Raw genomic sequence first — 18,002 nt, forward strand, 5'->3', positions numbered from 1 at the left:
AACAGGAAATCCTGCTATTATGGTGATATCAGTGGACAGTGAAAACATAAGTAACATCAGTGCAAACTGCACAAAAAAAAGGATGTGATTCAGAAGCAAGCTATGGCACTCGTACCAGCACAAGCTACACTATTTTAGACCAACAGTCTACTCATAAAAAATGAAACCAATTTTTTTGCTTCCATTCTTTAGTCCTGTAGTACAACACTCTTCAAAATCATCATCAACAGTGTACAGGCAATTTTCTTCTTACTGTATTTCATATCAATGCTAGTCAGAGGGATCACCACATCTGAATAGAAATAATAAATCTTACACAATAACACACAAAAGTTAAAAACATAGGCTGAGTTTCTTCCTCCAAGATAATACAGTTAGCGCTAGAGAATTACATTCAATGGTATTTAAAGCTGAAATTCAAAGATTAAGTTTTAATGCTATAAAGGAAGAAAATGTCCTTTGTTTTTCTAACAACTGAGACTGCAAGCAAAGTTTTCATTCTTGGTTATGTAGAACATATTTCTGGTATTTGCTATCACAGACTACATCAATAGCAAAAAGTTTCTGAAGGTGTCAGTAACTTCCTCTGTAACCTTTTCTTCTCACAGCTTATTCCAGCAGTTTTGTAGAAGAAAAGTCTGCTGCATTTGTTATATGTCTGGCACTTATCTACAAATGGGCTGCTACTGTGAGTGCAAAAAATATTGAGGATGATGTATGAAGAATTAAGAAGCAAAGAAGAAACTGTCAGCCCCGTCCACTTGGCACAAGGCACTGTTGTGCACAGTACAAGCTGTTTTTATCAGCTGATGAGCAAGCAATGTTCTTCCTCTTCTCTTTCCTCTTTTCTTCCTTTTTCTGACTAAATCCTACAGTTCTGTTTTCTGCAAATTTTATGTATGTCTAAAACAACTAATTCCCTGAGCTAGGGATCTCTCAAAAACTGCTCCTCATCATGACCTACTATCTCCCATCATCATAAGTACCAGTGGACTTTTCCTAAGAAGACAGATGTAAGGAAAAAAAAAAATAAATAATAGAATTCACTCTTAAGCCTTTAAGTTTTTGGGAAGAAATGCTATCCTCACTCCCCTATCTGGAAATATATCCAGATCAATGGACCACTCCAACAGCTTTAAATTTTCATTGATACTCTTCTTTACTGGATATATTAAACTGCTCTTTAGTATTTTTAAACATTAATTAATTTACTACAGTAAAATCCTGATTCACACAAAGTTGGCAGAACTGCCTCCTCCTTACCTTTACTTAATCAACCTCCCACTGTTATTAGGCTCAAAGAACACACACTCAAAACAAACCTTTAACAGGAAGCAATATACTAAGAAACACCCAATTTTCATTTTTTCCTTGAAAAATTACAAAAATAGTAGTTTATCCTTCTCAATAGAATAAGAGTAATGGCATTTAAGTTGTGTCCGCAGTCAAAACAACATATTTTTCCTTTGAAGATTAACTTTTTGAGAGATTTTCATGTCAAAGACAACTATTCAAGTTTTCTCTGCAAATGATAAGTCTGCAGTGACCTGATGCTTTTAGGCTTGCTCCTTGCTATTTAACATCACTGAATGACTTTTCCAAATAACCTTAAGCATGTAGCTGCCTTCATGTATTCTACATGACTATCTCTCTTGGGGCAGAGTGGGAATACTAGTGGGAGCTGCTCATATAAAAAGAAAAGCAGAAAAACCTGCCCTAGACTTGCTTCACATTGTTGAACATGCCCCATCCCCCAGTGAAGTACTCTTCCTGTTATTTTTGTTCAAAGGACCAACAGGAGGATTTCACTGCTAGTATTGAATTTGGTTTTGTTTTCAAGAAAGAATATTTAAAATGGCTTTGTCAACATGCTCCTGATCAGTCTTCTGACTAGAAAATGCTGATCCTGTATTCTCTGTATCCTGAGAGTGGAATATTGGTGATCAGCAATATTCCACTCTCATGTCCAGGGAAAGAGAAAATGTTTCGCTTTTCTACAATCCTTAGTTTCTACTTCAAAAATCAATTAGACTAATCTTCTGTTACACTTCTTATCTTATACTACTTCCCTTCTGTTTATTCTGTTTTAAAAAGAAAAACAAAAAAGCAATATTTTCTCTCAAAGATTGTTCATGTTATCATTCCTGTTGTACAATCCAAGATCAGATTGCTGCTGCTCTTCAAGGTTTATCTCAGCAGTAATGCAGTCAAGATTTAGCAATACTGTTGCTAAATTTCAGCATGAGAATATGTCTGTTCATTACATAAGTATGCAAAATGTTAAATCTGAAGCACAACAACCATAAAGTAAGACAGTTGAATACTAATTTTGGCATGTTCAAATTATTATGTAGAACATAAAGAAAGAACTATAAATTGTTTAGGCAATCTTCATGTATTTTAAAATCATGCTACAGAAATACAATATTTGTATTGTGTATTTATTTTTAAAGTTCAGTTCATCAGCTGAAAATAGTATCTCAGAACCACATGCTAAAAAATCTTGACTACATTGAGATTTACTTTTCCTCATTTTTTTTTCTACCTGTGAACTGGCAGTTCCTTCTCTCACTAGGAAAAGGCTCCTGCTCGTGAGAATCTGCAGCTAAAGAACAGACTCAGTGCCCTCATAGCAGTTACAGCCCTAGGAGCTCTGTCAAACAAACCATCTGTGTTCAGTAAACCTGAGCCACGCAGCAGCACAAGAGGGAAGTGCTAAACGCTAGAACAGGATGGAGGACCCTCATCTTCTGACTGACATCAAGAAGGGCTGTTGCTTGCTCAGGGTTTGAATTCTGGGCATTGTTGAAAGACTGCTGAAGCTTGTCCAGCCCTCACATGATTATTCCTTCAGCTCTTCCACCTGGGCCTCCAAAGTGCCAAATGTGATTACGCAGCTTTGGAAGGTATGGTCAAGGCTCGGGTGGTGCTCTCCCCTGTTGCACCAGTTAGTGAGAAGGAGGTCTGAGCAGCAGACAGACGCCTGCAAGTCAACAACCAGCTGTGATACAGTGTTGGCAACAAAGTTTTGGTTTTGATAACCATTAAACCCTTTTCAGAATAAGGACTGCTTGGAAGAGATAGGATCCACCAGACTATGGTGGGCAGACGCATCTTCACAAACAGGCTGGCCAAGGTGGTAAGAACAGTTTTATACAAAAAAATGAACATTAAGCTACAAAGACGTGAACTCTGTTGAAAAACTAGGGGTGAGGAATGATATGAACAAAAGACACCTCATAGTCAACAAAACAGGTCTGGGTAAAGTGGGATCACCTCAAGCATATGCACATAAATATAGAAAGGCCTAAGAAAGAACACTCTGGGGAAAGCTTCATTTTTGGGAATCAGAAAGACTGGATGCATATGTGGAATGCTTGTGCACTAATGCAGGCAGCATAGAGAACAAATAGGAATAAACAGAGTTCTGTATGTAGAACCCTGTTACAAGGTCACAGACCCACTGGGATCGTGAAGTCATGGTAGGATGGCTCACATGCCAAGGCGGCTGCCATGAGCATATACAGACTCCTTAGGAAGAACAAGCTGAGAAGGCAGTGACAGAAAGATGCCCTTTCTGCGACAGACCAGAGGGAATGCGTGAGCTCTGTATTAGAAGAGGTATGAGCCAGCTGAGAGATTACTAGTCAGAATGACTAAGCAGTTCAACATGAGTGACAGTGTTACAGATTCCTGCTATAGACTGCCTGATCAGGATGACATCTTCACAGAAGAACCGATAAAGCATTGCTGGGGTAACTGGATAGCAAGGTGGGACTGAATAATGGCTGAAATGCTAGGCTCAGAGGTTTCAGAAGCATGAAATCCAGCTGCAGGCCAGTTCACTAGCAGCATACCCAAGGGGTCAATACTATTAAATGTCTTTAGCAGGGATCCAGATGATGGGACAGAGGGCAATTTTTCATAGGATACAAAAATGGAAAGTTGCGTTGCCATTTAGGAGAAATTTCGCAAGGTGGAAAAACAAGCTGAGAGGAACCTTATACATTTCAGAAAAGTTAAGTGCAAACAAATCCTATTCACCAGTATATACTGGGGTCACTGGCTGGAAAGCAGCTTTGCAGACAAGAAACCAGGCAGAAACCAAGTGGAACACACTCCAGCAATGTGCCCTTGCAGCAAAGAAGGCAAACCAAAACCTGGGCTGTGTTGGGAAGATCGCTACCAGCAGGCCAAGGGAGGTACTGCTCAGATCTGTTAAAACCTTATCTGAACTGCTGCATCCAGGCCTCCCCAGTAAGAGAGACACCTGGACATACATGGAAGTTCAGCAAAGGGCAACTGAGATGATTAACAGACTGCCAAGTGAGGTGAGATTGAGTGAGCTGTGTTTGTTTAGCCTCAAGAAGAAAAGCCTCAGTAAGATCTTACCAATCCAGTGTATAAATAACCCAATGGCTGCTTCTTTATATCCTCATATAATCTCAGTAGTGTCTGGTAAACAGATCAGCATTAGTGGAAACAAATGCAAAAGTACTTCCAACTGCAAACAACTAAACTGACAGATCCATCCAGTTTATCATTGACGTTTTATTACATTAAACTACTTCTAACATTACTGACTACAGTTTCAAACAACAATCAGGGCAAATTAACTAAAGCTATTACCTTGCACTGATTTCAATTTTAAGTGTGAATCTGTAAGTTTAGTTTTAATTCAGGTTAATTTCCAGTAAGGTCACACTTGAATGAACTCTTGTCTAAAACAATTTATTTTTTCATTTAAGATAGTTGTCTGTAAACTACAGTGTAGCTATGATATTTTATGAGACATCTCTTCCTAGGATTTTTCCCTCCTGAGGAGCTGGAATCCCCCGGAAAGAAATGTAAACAATAACTATCTGCTGCTGTGGAATGCAACAGGTGCCTCTTCCACTGGTCCATGTGGATTGTTTTCAATTGATGACCAATCACAGCCACCTGTGCCAAGGCTGTGAGCAGTCACAGGATTTTGTTATGCATTCTATTGTATTCTTGTTCTTTGTAACCTTCTGATCATTCTTTTCTCTCTGTTCTTTTAATATAGTTTTCATGTAATATTTTAATATAATATATTAAGATAATAAATCAGCCTTCTGAAAATAGAAGCCTAGTGTCTCCACACACAGAGTGTTCGCCGTAACACTACAGAGAAAAAAATGATTAGTCATGTTTCACTTTAAAGTACTATCTAAGTCACATCCTTAGGTAATATCAGGCAAGGTAGAACACATGTAAATATACAAAAATGTCCAGATAAAAACTGTCTGTATTTAATTAATTAAGTAAACAATTACTTACATTTTTTGAAGAACCTGGGCCATCACAACCCCACTCGTTAAATCTTCCACGGTCTGGCATGGTGCCTCAACATTAAATGTTTGGATCTATAGGAGAAAGGAAAAAGTTATCCTTTTTGCCTTCAATGTAAAGAAATTTTCAAATGTTTGAAAAAAAATACTACCAAATAGCAAAAAGAATAAACTCCACATATTTAGGGTACATGTTCAGTTTAAAAAGCTTTATGTTTAATAGCTATCAAAGAAATGAACAGAGCTTCATACTCTAGTTTTCTCAACAAACTGCTACAAAAACCAGTATCACATTCTCCAAAAAGCAACCTTTCTATTGCATTTTCTACTTACTGAAAGTCATCAGTGCATTCAGGTACTTCCATATGTTCTTGTGTATATATTCAAGTACACCCTCCCAACCAACAAAAGAAAGAAACTCAGTTTTTAGAAGGATAGTGATCCCACAGAACACTCATCTACTCCCCACAATGAGAAGATGAAATGTAAATCAACATATGTATTCCAAACTTGATTAATCCCTACTATCAGATGGAACAGAAGAACACAATGCTGCTAAACACTAATTGGTCTATACACTACTAGAATTCTGAATATTTCATGCTGATGTATTAACACAGTGACATGCACCACAGTCCATAGCAAAGCTCTGTTCTTCCTTGCTCTCTTGGTGAGAAGAATCAGTGCACTTCAGGACAGTCTTTTTAACTGGTTTAAGTTACTTGACAATTTACTTTAAAATAACATTATTTTTAAATTATGTGGTTGAGTGTGTAAAAACAACTTTTATGGTATTATTTGGAGGGTATCTGCCTAGTGCTCTCTGCTTCTGTCCTCCTCCTACAGGAAACTCGGGCTTATTTGTAGAAAGCAAATTTGTTCATACACACATGGGATAAGGCAGTCTACAAGAACACTTGCAGTTTCAGAGTACATAACTGTTAGATACATCAATCATTTTTTTTCTGAACATAACGTACAACCATTCATGCTTCAGTGGCATTTGAAAGAGTAACAGTTGTTAGTCATTTCCCAATAAATACCCTTTATATGTGTGTATTACAATAAAAGACAATTCATGTTTCAGTGGGAAATTTTGAAGGTCTTTCTCTGAGAAGGCTCTCAAAGTCAAGTGCAAAATAGCCAGATTCTCCTTATACCTTTGGAATAGTATATTATTATACCTTTAGTATAAACACTCTAGGTCATGTAAGGTACAATTAGTCACGTAGACACTCTAGCAATGCCATTTAACATTAATTTGGAGTACAGGCATCTAGGTGAACTTTCCTTTTTTCCCTTTATTCTGGAGAAAAAAATCTAACACTCAAGTAGGAAAAAAAGCGCCACTATATCCATGAAGAGTCAAAAATTGAACTCCCAGAGCATGTTTCCTGATCAACTGTGACCAGATAATAGTAATGAATGATGTCCATGTTCCAAAAGCACATGAATAAATTACTGAGTGCATTAGAAGACATACAGAAGTGACTTCTGCACTTCTGATTCAAATTTTCTTACACCACGGTCTGAACTACTTGAAAAAACTCCACAGCTGCCTCTCCAGAAATCAAGAAGCCATCATAGATTGTCAGGACACTAGGTGAAAATTGGAGTGGGTGGGTGAGGAAAAAAACCCATGCATGAAAAACACAACAGGATACAACACTGAATTGCTATTTTACCAGAAAACTGAATTTACCAATAGTTTCTGATTTGTGGCAATACAGTTGAAAGAATACAGAGACAACTCTGAATCTCCTACTCGGCAAAATATTAAACAATATATAATAGTTTACAGCTACAACAAAAAGGGCTGCAATAACATTGTGGATACTTATGCCTGAAGAAGTTTAAGATGCTAAAAATATACAATTATCAATGAAACCTTTCTTCCGAGTTTTGTATATTATACATTTAAACAATGAAAATTGAAATCACTTTGCTGCATAAGACCCAAATCAAGAAATCTCTTAAGAACTACTACTGTTACAGTTTTCCAGAATAAGGCAATGTTACATGCTCTTTTCAAATAAGCAACAGCAATATAACTAAGGTCTTCAGAGTGCAAACTAACCAGGTTGTTTTAGATTTATTTTGTAACTTGATATACAAAACACTTCCTTGACTAAATAAAAGTGTATGTAGATAATACCACTACAGTGATGGTTAAAGAAGGTGATCTATTTTCAAAACACAGAAGAAAAAGATGCACATTCTGTTATTTTGTGTATAATTTCACCATCATACTTCCCTTACACTTTACATAGAAAAAAATGTCTAAACTGTCATTAAGGTTCAGATAACCTATCTGAACTCTTTCTTCCTCCCATAAACACATATGCAAGACTGCCATTGAGGAAAACAATGTTTCTTATAGTTAGACTATAGTCTATCGTTATAGAAAAGAAAGAAAGACTTAAACTAATGTGTCTTTTATCTGCATATACATTTAAACGTCATAATAAATGAAATTTACTTTTACATTTAGTTTATGTATTTTTTATATTTCGTTTTAGTAAAAAAACCTATAAATTTAATTTTTATATTTCAATTGTGCCAAATTTATACTGCAAAACATTTACACAAATCTTAAAAAATAAAGAACTATATGCTTTTCATATCCTGCAGAGATACGAAAGTTACAAATTTTCTTCAAAAAACTACACACAAAATAACTTTTCAAATTTACGAAGTTAAACTCCTATAGCACTGCCCGTTCTACAATATGCTAAACTTACTTTCCTCTAGGAAAGTAAGAGTTCACTTTCCAGAAGGGACAAAATTATAAGAATGTGACAAATGACAAGAATGTGGCAAGACGCAGAGTTCCAGCTTATTGAGACAAGCAAATTTGTGTGTGTCCCTCTAAACAGCTCTTAAAACAGCGCTCTTCCCATGCATTGTGATAAATCTCCTCCTGGAAGACTACTCTCCCTTCCTGCATGAACTGTTCCTCTGCTCCTACTTCTAGAGTGCTTGCAATGCAGTTCTTGCTCTTAGTTCCTCAACACTGAAAACTAATTTCTGTTTGCTGTTATGATTATTGGGGCTTTTCTCCCACTTCTTGAACCGCTGTATGGAGCCTCTATGTCTGCGGGCACACATGAATCTCATGAAGCTCAAGACCAAGCACTGCATCCAAGCTGGGGCAAACCCCCCTACCAACCCAGGCTGGGGGATGAACAGGTTGAGAGCAGCCCTGCAAAGGGCCTGGCGGTGCTATTGGTTGAAGCTGAACGTTAGTCAGAACACATGCATGGTCAGAAGGTTAAAGGAGGTGATTTTCCCCTTCTACTACTCTCTCATGAGACTCTTTGTACTACATCCAGCTCTAGAGTCCTCCATAAAAGGAAGACATGGACATGTTAGAGCAGGCCCACAGTAGGGCTTTCTTCCTATGAGGAAAGGCTAGGAGAGTTGGTGTTGTTCAGCCTGGAGAAGAAGAGAAGGCTTCAGTGAGACCTCACTGTGGCCTTTCAGTACTTAAAGGGAGGACAGGGACACACTTTTGAATAGGCCCTGTAGCAACCAGAAAAGCAGTAACTGTTTTAAATTGAAAAAAAATCATAGATTCAGAATATATAAGGAAGAATTATTCTACAATGAGGGTGGTGAAACACTGGAACAGAGAAGTGGTAGATGCCCCATCCCCAGTAAGGCTGGGCTAGGCTCTGCACAACCTGATCTAGTTGAAGATGTTCCTGCCCAAAGCCAGGGGAAGGGGCTGGGGGAAGGACGGGAGGAGGGTTGGACTACATGACATTTAAAGGCCCCTTAACAATACAAACTATTCTATGATCCTGTCACACAAGACTCTGGGGAAAAGAAAGGGGTAGAGTGAAAAACCTCTGCCACTTGACTTAAATAACTAGGCCTAGTAGGCCTTCATACCTTCCATCAGCTATCATGCAATGAGAGAAAAGGGTTCTTTAATTTTACTGAATATTAATCTAGACCTCTGATCCACATGGATATAAACAGTCAATTTTTATAAAAATCTTAGAATAAGAATTAACAGGTTACTGTTACAATGCAAAGGAGGCTATCACTAGGGACTAAATAATTGCTTCAGGAAGACAATACTTTAGAAAATTTGAGTTACAGTTCCTGATTACATATATGACTAGTGAGGATTTGTTAGCTGCTAGGGATAGGATGCAAAAATGTATTTCATGAAAAATATTTTTGATGTGAACATCAGTGAACTGGACAAACACTCAGTTGTCAAAGACAGTAGGTGAAAACCAGGATAAAAATGTAATGGGGAATCCAGCATCCCATGAAACTTGATGAGAAAAAGAAAAAAAAGTAAAAAACAAAACAAAGCAAACCAATTCCACCCAAAGACAAAAAAAAATCTCAGTGACCTTTTCCTTCTCAACACTAAGGGATAATGAAAGACTTGCTCTTTCCACAGTGATTATATACACAATTTGGTTTTTATTAATGATGGAGTTACATAACAAACCTCTTAAATATTCTTTTGGAATAATACCTGAAATTGTTATTAGTGGTTCTTAGCAGATAAAACTCTGTGTGAATGGTTACCTTAAGCACAAATGCAAGAAACAGTAACACTCACTTTCCAATTTATGCAAGCAAAGCACTCCCCAGGTCACTGGTGGGGGACAAACTAAGCACAGGTCCACAGATTCTGATCAACCTACTTGTTTCTGTCAGGTTTTGCCACTCCCTTTCCCTCTCCTTACCATTATAATTATTATTAACAATTATTATTATTACTGTTATTAGCATATTTAGTACTATGTTATATTCATTACTGGTACTATTCTATATTTATGTCATGTCCAGCCTATAATTATTACTGTTGTGTTATTTTGTTTCAATGATTAAATTTTTCTTATGTACACCTGCAAGGTTTACCTTTTTTTTCTCATTCTTCTTCCCACTGGCAAGGGAATCAGGGGGGAATGAATGAGCACTTGTGTGATCCTTAATTCCCAACAAGGATTTAACCATGGCACCACCAATTTAGAATTATTCATCCACTATTTCCCCATATTTTTGGAACTCACTATGCAAGCTTGCAGCTGGTTGCTACGCAGAGCCAAGAACAACGCCATGCCAGTACAGAAGATACAAATCACAGACACAAGACAGGGAGAAGTGGCTGTGAAAGGAGACAACAAAGAACCAGCTTCACTAGGTTGGATGCAACAAGCGCACTGGCAGAGAAGAATAAAGTGGGTTGGATACTTCTGTCCTTGCACATTAATCCTGTATGATCCACAAGATCTCCAAGAAGCTCATTAAAACATTCACTCAGCTTCAATGCTTTTAGGAAACCAGAATAATTCCTTTCACAACAGCTAAATAATTAAGTGATAAACACCATTGTTCTTCCTCAGATGTAAAATTCTTGTATTGAGACAGCCCTTTCAAATTAGAAGTGTATTCCCATCCTAAAAGCAGATCTTATCCTTTTGGATAACTTTAAGATTGCTTTGCCCATTTTTCTCCTCACAGTTCATAATACTGCTATCTTCTGCCTACATGGCCATGGCATAAGCTGTTTTTTCACACTTTCCAAGTTAACAACAGACTGTGTGAAACAAACAATGGGGAAACAGATTCTCTAACAAGCAGCAGCTTTACTCCAAGATTTGAATTTGTGAATATTTCCACTGATTTTTAGGTTGTCAGACTTTCATTACTACAATCTCAAAAGTAACTTTCCAATCCAGCTGTAATGTTAGCTAATTGATTAGCCCAACAAGGAAATGACAAGGTTTTACATTACTAGTGAGGGTGGGAATTCTTCTAGGGAAGGACTTGAATATTTTTTATTAAGTGGCCTCTCATTTTATGTATATTGTATTTAAATGCAAATATCAAAACCATGAAATATATGAATCAAAATATTTATTCAAAGTGACACTTTTGCAGTTATTAAATATTTCCTTTGCAGAAACACAGTGCAGAAAGCAGAAGACAGACCTTAACTAAAGCTTACTTACTAAAAGATTTAAGAGATGAGAGAGCCACGAGAGCACAAACCAGTTACTACTACACTGTCTTGGCATTGCCACTAAATTGCTACTAACTGACGTGTTCAAGTATGACAAATTATTAAGACACAATGAACAGAGCCTCAAGTCTGAATGGGTTTTGGTTTAACCATTTCAGAAACATTAATGAAAACACAAGCTAACCTACCCACTCCTGTCATGAAAATTAACACATTCCTGTTTTCAGTTGAAAGCCAGATGAGCCAACTGATTAAAAAAAAATCTAAACAGCATTTGTAATGAAGATAAAACGAACACATATAATACATAATAGGAAGGCCTAAAAGAGCAACAGAAACCAACAGTTCTTTGCAAGCCTTCCTCTACTTCATCACATTTTATTTAAAAGTAGTATGTACCAGTCAATGCTTTCTCCTTTCAAAACACAAGCTACTAAAAAAGAGCAAAACTGAAACATTAAATCAACGCACCCACATTTATGGGATACGTACATTCACACTGCACCAAGCACCAATGAATTTTAGAAAGCTTCAAAAGTGCCTTTTAAGACTAGAAGCATCTCCCTTCCTTTTTGGGAAAAAAAAAAAAACCAATCCAAAACACAAATGGTAGGATTTCCAGGAACCAGTAGCTTCCTCTGTTAACCAAAGTACAAAATTTTCCATCTTTACTGCCCAGAGGAGACAAAATAATACACTTATAATGATGTCATATTAAACAGAGAAGTAGGATATTTTCTATCTTCAGCACTCTGACTCACAGAAGTCCAGATGGTAATCCAGCCCATAGAATTGGGACACCTGAAGTTTCACCAAAGAAGGATAATGAAACTTTCTCTAAAAGTAGGTGTTCAATACAAATAGCAGAACAGCACTCAATGAACGGAAAAGTGAACTCTTTCCATTCTGAATGAAGAGGGCTAAGCTACCAGAAACGTGAACAACATCAGGCAAATGTGCCCAAACTGATCCATGCTAAAGTAAGTACCAGCAAGATATAGCATTTATGTGAGGGCACAGGGCCAAGAAAAGTCAATTTACTTCTTGGCTAGTGATTAGCTAGAGAAACTTTCCAAATTTATACATATTTCTAACACTACTTATACAAACAAAAAATACAAACAAATACAAACAAAAATCCACAAAAAACCCAAGACATCAAAACAAGAAAACCAAACCAAGAAAACACGAAATCAACCTAACAAAAAGCAAGCAGAACAAAAAGAAAATAAACAAAACCAAAACAAATAGTCAAAAACAGATTATAGCCTTTCCCTTCCAAAATACAGAAGAACAACTATTTGAAGCCCATAGTTCCAACCTTTGCAGCTATAAATCAGATGAGAAACAGTCTCTATTGACAGGTGAAAGAAATACCTCTCTTCCCCGAAAGCACAGAAGACGAATCCAAGAACACTAAGTCCTACTGAAATATCATCTGTACAAACTTTCTGACCAGTGTGGAAACACAGACTTTCACAGGATCGCATGAGTAAGAATGATTTACCAGCTAAAAGACAGGATTAAGAGCTGGCACTAAATTTTCACCAGTTTAAAAAATTTCAGACTTAACAAATTCTAGGGCTGGTAACAGATGTATCTGTAACCTGTAAAATTAGCACACCTTGCAGTTCAAGTCTTCTTCTTTTATTTATATTTCAATAAACAGTTACCTGAATTTCATGGAATTCTGTGCAGCATAAGATTTTTCAGAGGCTGACTGAATTCCGTAAAGAAAATGCAGTAGCCACCATGTAACAGCCAGCCATCTTTTGACACTGGCCATAAAATTACATCATTAACCCTGCCAGAGTGATCAAGTTATGCTGGTTTTTCTTCCTAGCCACAAATGGGACAGTAGAATCAATAAAACAAAAAAAAAGCATACACACACAAGAAAAAAAAAAAAAAAAACAAAACCAAAAACAAAAAAAACCCACACATAAATTCTGCTGCAGTTAATCATACACTTTTTTCCTACTTATTCCTACACTGAAGTGAAACTATGGATACCTTGCTGCCATGGCAAACAAGTTCACTCAAAGATTTATCTTATGTAATCCTGAAATGTAGAAAGGCTGTAATCCATTTAATACTTTGCAACACTGCAGTGAATAAATTACAGATGCTCATTTCCCCTGGTCTGTTGTCCCCAAAAAACAAATCATGGATTAAATATGCATTTCTTGTTTAAGTATCCTAACTTAGCTACCTTGAGAGACTTAGCTTAAAATGTATCCACAAAGGATACAAAGCAATACTACTACACTTACAGCATGACACACTTTTGCAGAGAAACTTGCAGCTAAATGGCATGAAGGAGCCCTAAGAATACCAGGGCTAAAGCACGTTATCATAAGATTTACAATGCATCTTCTCGTGCAATACTTGCTCCACTACCTGCACCACTTCAAAAGCACTCCGTGTGCTCCCTTTGAAAAGATCCCATCCCTTTGTGGCCCCAGCTAGTCCACTGAAACACAACTCCAGCTTTGTATCCATTCAGAAGCTTCTGCCTGACACAGGCAGGAGCAGAGCACTGGACTCCCCCACCCTTAACCTTAGAGCACTTTTCCCTTCACCAAAACCCTTCTCCTTTCCATGCAGCCTCTTTGTTCTCTGCCCTGAATGAGCAGCACTAAAGACCTCACAGGAGGAAATGATCTAAGTCACGTATGGCAAATGCAGACAGAAAAACAACATAAGCATACTCTGCAGGGCAGGAAACCAGTGGTTAAAGAAAGAGTTAATCCCTCTCCCTTTCCAGTATGGCAGGACCTGCCAGGCTGTCGGCAACAAAAGCCACAAGGACACTACTACTCTCTTCCCCTCACCTTCAACCATGCATTCCTGCTGTAGCCTTGTGCTAGTGTTGGTTGCCATGTGGTAAATAACCTCACTGTTGTTTGGGGGTTTTTTCCCAATTAATCACTAGGACTTGCAAATTAAATTGATTAAAAAACCCCAGACTTAGGTTCTGAAGCTGGGGCACTCAACAAACCGAATTTAGACAAAGACCATTCTAAACGACCACAAAGAGTCAGTCAACAAAGGACAGAGCAGCAAGTGCAATTGCGTAGCAGAGGAGAGAGGAGAGGTCCAAGGCTCAACTTCAATGTCTACACATTGTAGCAAAGATTTTTAATGGTCCGGGAAGAACAGAAGGACACATCTCAAGGTTTACAAGTCCCAAAATGTCACAATAAAGACAGACAGTTGTGCAAAATTCACAGTTTGACTTAATGTCTTTCAAACATCTGTGTTTAAGTATTTCAGAAAAGATCGAAACAGATTTCTCTCCACACCTCCCACTTTGAGATTAACAAGCTAACAGAAAAGCTGTTTCCTTTACACTCTCTAAGGTTCATAGTTCCTAGCAGCAAAGTCTGTTTCTTTTCCACGAAACATCTAACAAACCCTCACCAAAAAATGTGGGGGCAGAATTGGAAGCTGAAATTGAGCACATACTAAATCATACTGAAATGTGTTTTTTCTTCAGAGAACTACTGTACACTGTATAGAACAGCTCTTCAGGAAGGAGAAAACAGGAAAAAAAAAAAAAAAAAGGCAAGCAGATTTTGGGACACGGCCCCAAAGAATGAAAATCTAACAGTGTCAAAATCCATGCATGATGAATAATGCCACCACCTCCAAATTCTTTGTTCAGTCTTTCTTTCTCAGGTTGACTCAAAAGATGCGGGGGACAATGGCAAGGAACATCTACAAACAACAAACATACTCTATTACCTTTAATTATTGTATTCCTATGTTACCGGCCTTCTATCACTTGCTCTTCAACATAATCTTGAAGAGAAGTTCCTGTTTCTGCCTGACCTCTCAGCAATACATTAAAAAAATCCCTATTATCCAATAATGGTGCTAGACACTCCAGCTCCTTCAAACACGGTGAATATTACATTCAGAATATCACAGTCATAGACAACTATCCTTTTAAAAGATGGAGCAACAGATTCTTTACTATCTTAGTGAGAGGTCATAAAATATAAAAAAAGGTTGTTCAGCTTACTGGTCTTTCATTAGTTACAAGGGCTGTGATCTGCCAGGTTCCTCAAGCCATATTCCATGATTGCAGACAAGCTCAAGTGTTTTTGCCCTCTGAATACATTGTATTCAAAAGAATACACAACGCACTGTATTCAAAAGAATAGTTTTCGTGATTCCCTGTCATCATCAGCACAATCAACCTCTCCTGAAATATATTTTTTTTCAAGAGGTAAGATATGCTGATGCAATTATATTATCAGAAGTAAATGAAACTCTTTAACTTCATGGTCAGTGGCTAAGGAGTGGAAGAAGAAACAATTTAAACAGGCATAGCAAGTTGCCTACAATCTTGGCATCTACAAGAAGCCAGAAGAGTACTTAAAAAGCGCAAATGCACAAGGATTGAGAACAGCATAATCTAAAAATAATATAACTGGACAGCGAGGAAAAACAGCCTTCCAAGTAGACTCCCCAAGTAATTTCTCTTTGAATAGAGTGCCTATCAAGCATTTGCAAGCAGTGGTCTTGAGGAATCTGTTTCAGTAGCTGGGCACATGTGGTTGGTCTCTATACTTCATACTACCACAGATAAATCCTTACAGCTGGGGATAGGCCATGACACAGAAGACAGAGACACACAGTACTGAGGAGACTTCTCAGCCAAAAGGGAGGAAAGGTCAATATAAATTACTGAACTGCTTATAAAGTGGAGGATGCTGAAAGAGGAGCCTTGCAACGTTTAAAAGTTCTCATTTATCACTAAAGTTTTAACAAAAACTCTATTTGGCCTTGAGGGTTGGAAAAGAAAGAAAGCAGGCAAGATGCAGTTTGGTGGAGGCCGCACATACTAAAATAAGCGATATTTATCATAATGAAAGAAAGTTCATGACATCTCCACATCAACTTACTACTTAGAACTACTTAGCAGCAACCTCTTTGAGGAATCCTCCTGTTTACATACCAATGCTAAGCAATCTTTTCAGTATCATATCTTAGTTCTATGCTGGAAAAAACTTCTCAGGTTACAAATCAAAAGCCTGTAGCAATCAAAATGATTTCATATACATTAAAATGTAACTGGCACAGACATGTCTGACAGCTCTCCACATTTTACAAAGTGCCTCAGCTATGTATCTAAGTAGAGAGTGCTCCTGACTCTACACAAACACAAAAACACCCCAAACCCACCACCGAAAACTCATGCGTTCATATGTAAACCAGTCTTAACTTTTAAACAGAAAAAAGTTGTCAATCTCTGTTAGATACATTGAAACAACTTTAGTATTATTGCAGGTTTACGTCACAGCCACATTTTTCTAAACTACCTTGGCTGAACTGCATCTTGGATAACAATCCCATAGTGCGTAGGATAGTCTCAGAGGAGTTTTGTGGAAGACTTTTGGTGGAGCAACACATCTACAATTGCAGTAGGTTGCAAACACTGCTAGAGTGCAAATATCAGTTTTGAGAGGCCAGTACTCAGCCTTCAGTCCTTCATTCAGTTTTGCTCAAGTTGCCACTACTGTGGCTGTCTCAAAATAACATCATGGTCACCTTCTGAAGTGACAGGAAGTCAAAACTCACCCAGCTGTTTAAAATCCTGAACAAAAATTATTTACGAAGCTATTTGATGACACTGTCAGAGAGGTGAAAAATAAACAAGAAGCTAGCTAAAACTACCTAAAGCTAAAGCCTAATAACAAAAATGGGTGTTGGCAAAATATTAAAAAATAAACCAACACATATTCAGAGGTGGGCAGCTTGCTCCAGCTTAAACACAGTGGAAGAGAAATCACAGGCATGTAGGGTAAAAAGCCTAAGTGATACGATCCTTAATTAAAATCATGAGTTGGCAGAGGGAGGAACACTTTCTTCTCACCCTAAATCCACCTGAGAAAACATTCATTTTAGGCCGAACAGGTTCTCAGACGTGCAGAAAGTCTTATCTATTCAAAACACAGACAAACCAGTTTAAGTACTTCTGTATGAATGTTAAGCAAGCAACCTGGGAGGCAAAACCAGTTCTGAAGAGCAACCAGTTTCTCTGGCATAATGGGAAATGACGGGCCTTCCCAGATGTGCATAAACTGTTATTAAGACAGCTCTACCCTCCTATCTAAATGAACGGTTTCCCAAGAATCATTATGGGAGTTGAGAGAAAGCCAAGCAAAAGAAGCATCTTCCTTATACATAGTCAGTTTCATTGAGAAACAAAAAACTTCGCTGCCTCTTCTGCAAGTTTCAAGTGTGCTGGAATAAAGTAAAGTCACCTTTTTTTTTTTTTTTACTGAGTCTGTTTCAAAACCACATTTCCACATACATGACAAAACTGTAAAATAACCTGTAACTTCATAAATTCATCTCAGAATAAAGCTGACCCATTCAAATAGTGTTTAAGATGATTTACTATTTCTGCTAACCAAAAGAGATGCAGCCAGTCTCCTCATTAGCTCAATATCTAGAAGTGTAAAGGGACCTGTTTGGACCATTTCTACAGACAGGACCAGGCTGCACAGGGTAGGCACAGCTTCAGGGCTGCAGATTAAAAAGACTGAGCCTCTCACTCATCTTTTCTTTGCCAGTATTAACACACAGTGACTTCCTCATATTGGGACTTTTTATTCCCCACACCTGAAAGAGAAAGCATAGAAAGCCAAAGGCAAGATAAGCGGACAACACTTGTCCATAACAAA

The 18,002-nt window shown here is 37.7% G+C and overlaps 1 protein-coding gene across 5 annotated transcripts in view; it reads right to left on the reverse strand.

Moving 5' to 3' along the window:
* The window catches only part of HOOK3 (hook microtubule tethering protein 3), an 85,816-nt gene that overhangs the window by 66,314 nt on the left and 1,500 nt on the right, over positions 1-18,002 (reverse strand). For all 5 annotated transcript variants that reach the window (XM_064402877.1, XM_064402875.1, XM_064402874.1 and 2 more), the window contains exon 2: positions 5,302-5,387. In XM_064402877.1, coding sequence (XP_064258947.1) covers positions 5,302-5,387 — 86 coding nt within the window. The remainder of the gene's footprint in view (positions 1-5,301; positions 5,388-18,002) is intronic.

This window comes from Passer domesticus, chromosome Z (assembly GCF_036417665.1).
Source record: "Passer domesticus isolate bPasDom1 chromosome Z, bPasDom1.hap1, whole genome shotgun sequence".
Taxonomy (NCBI): domain Eukaryota; kingdom Metazoa; phylum Chordata; class Aves; order Passeriformes; family Passeridae; genus Passer; species Passer domesticus.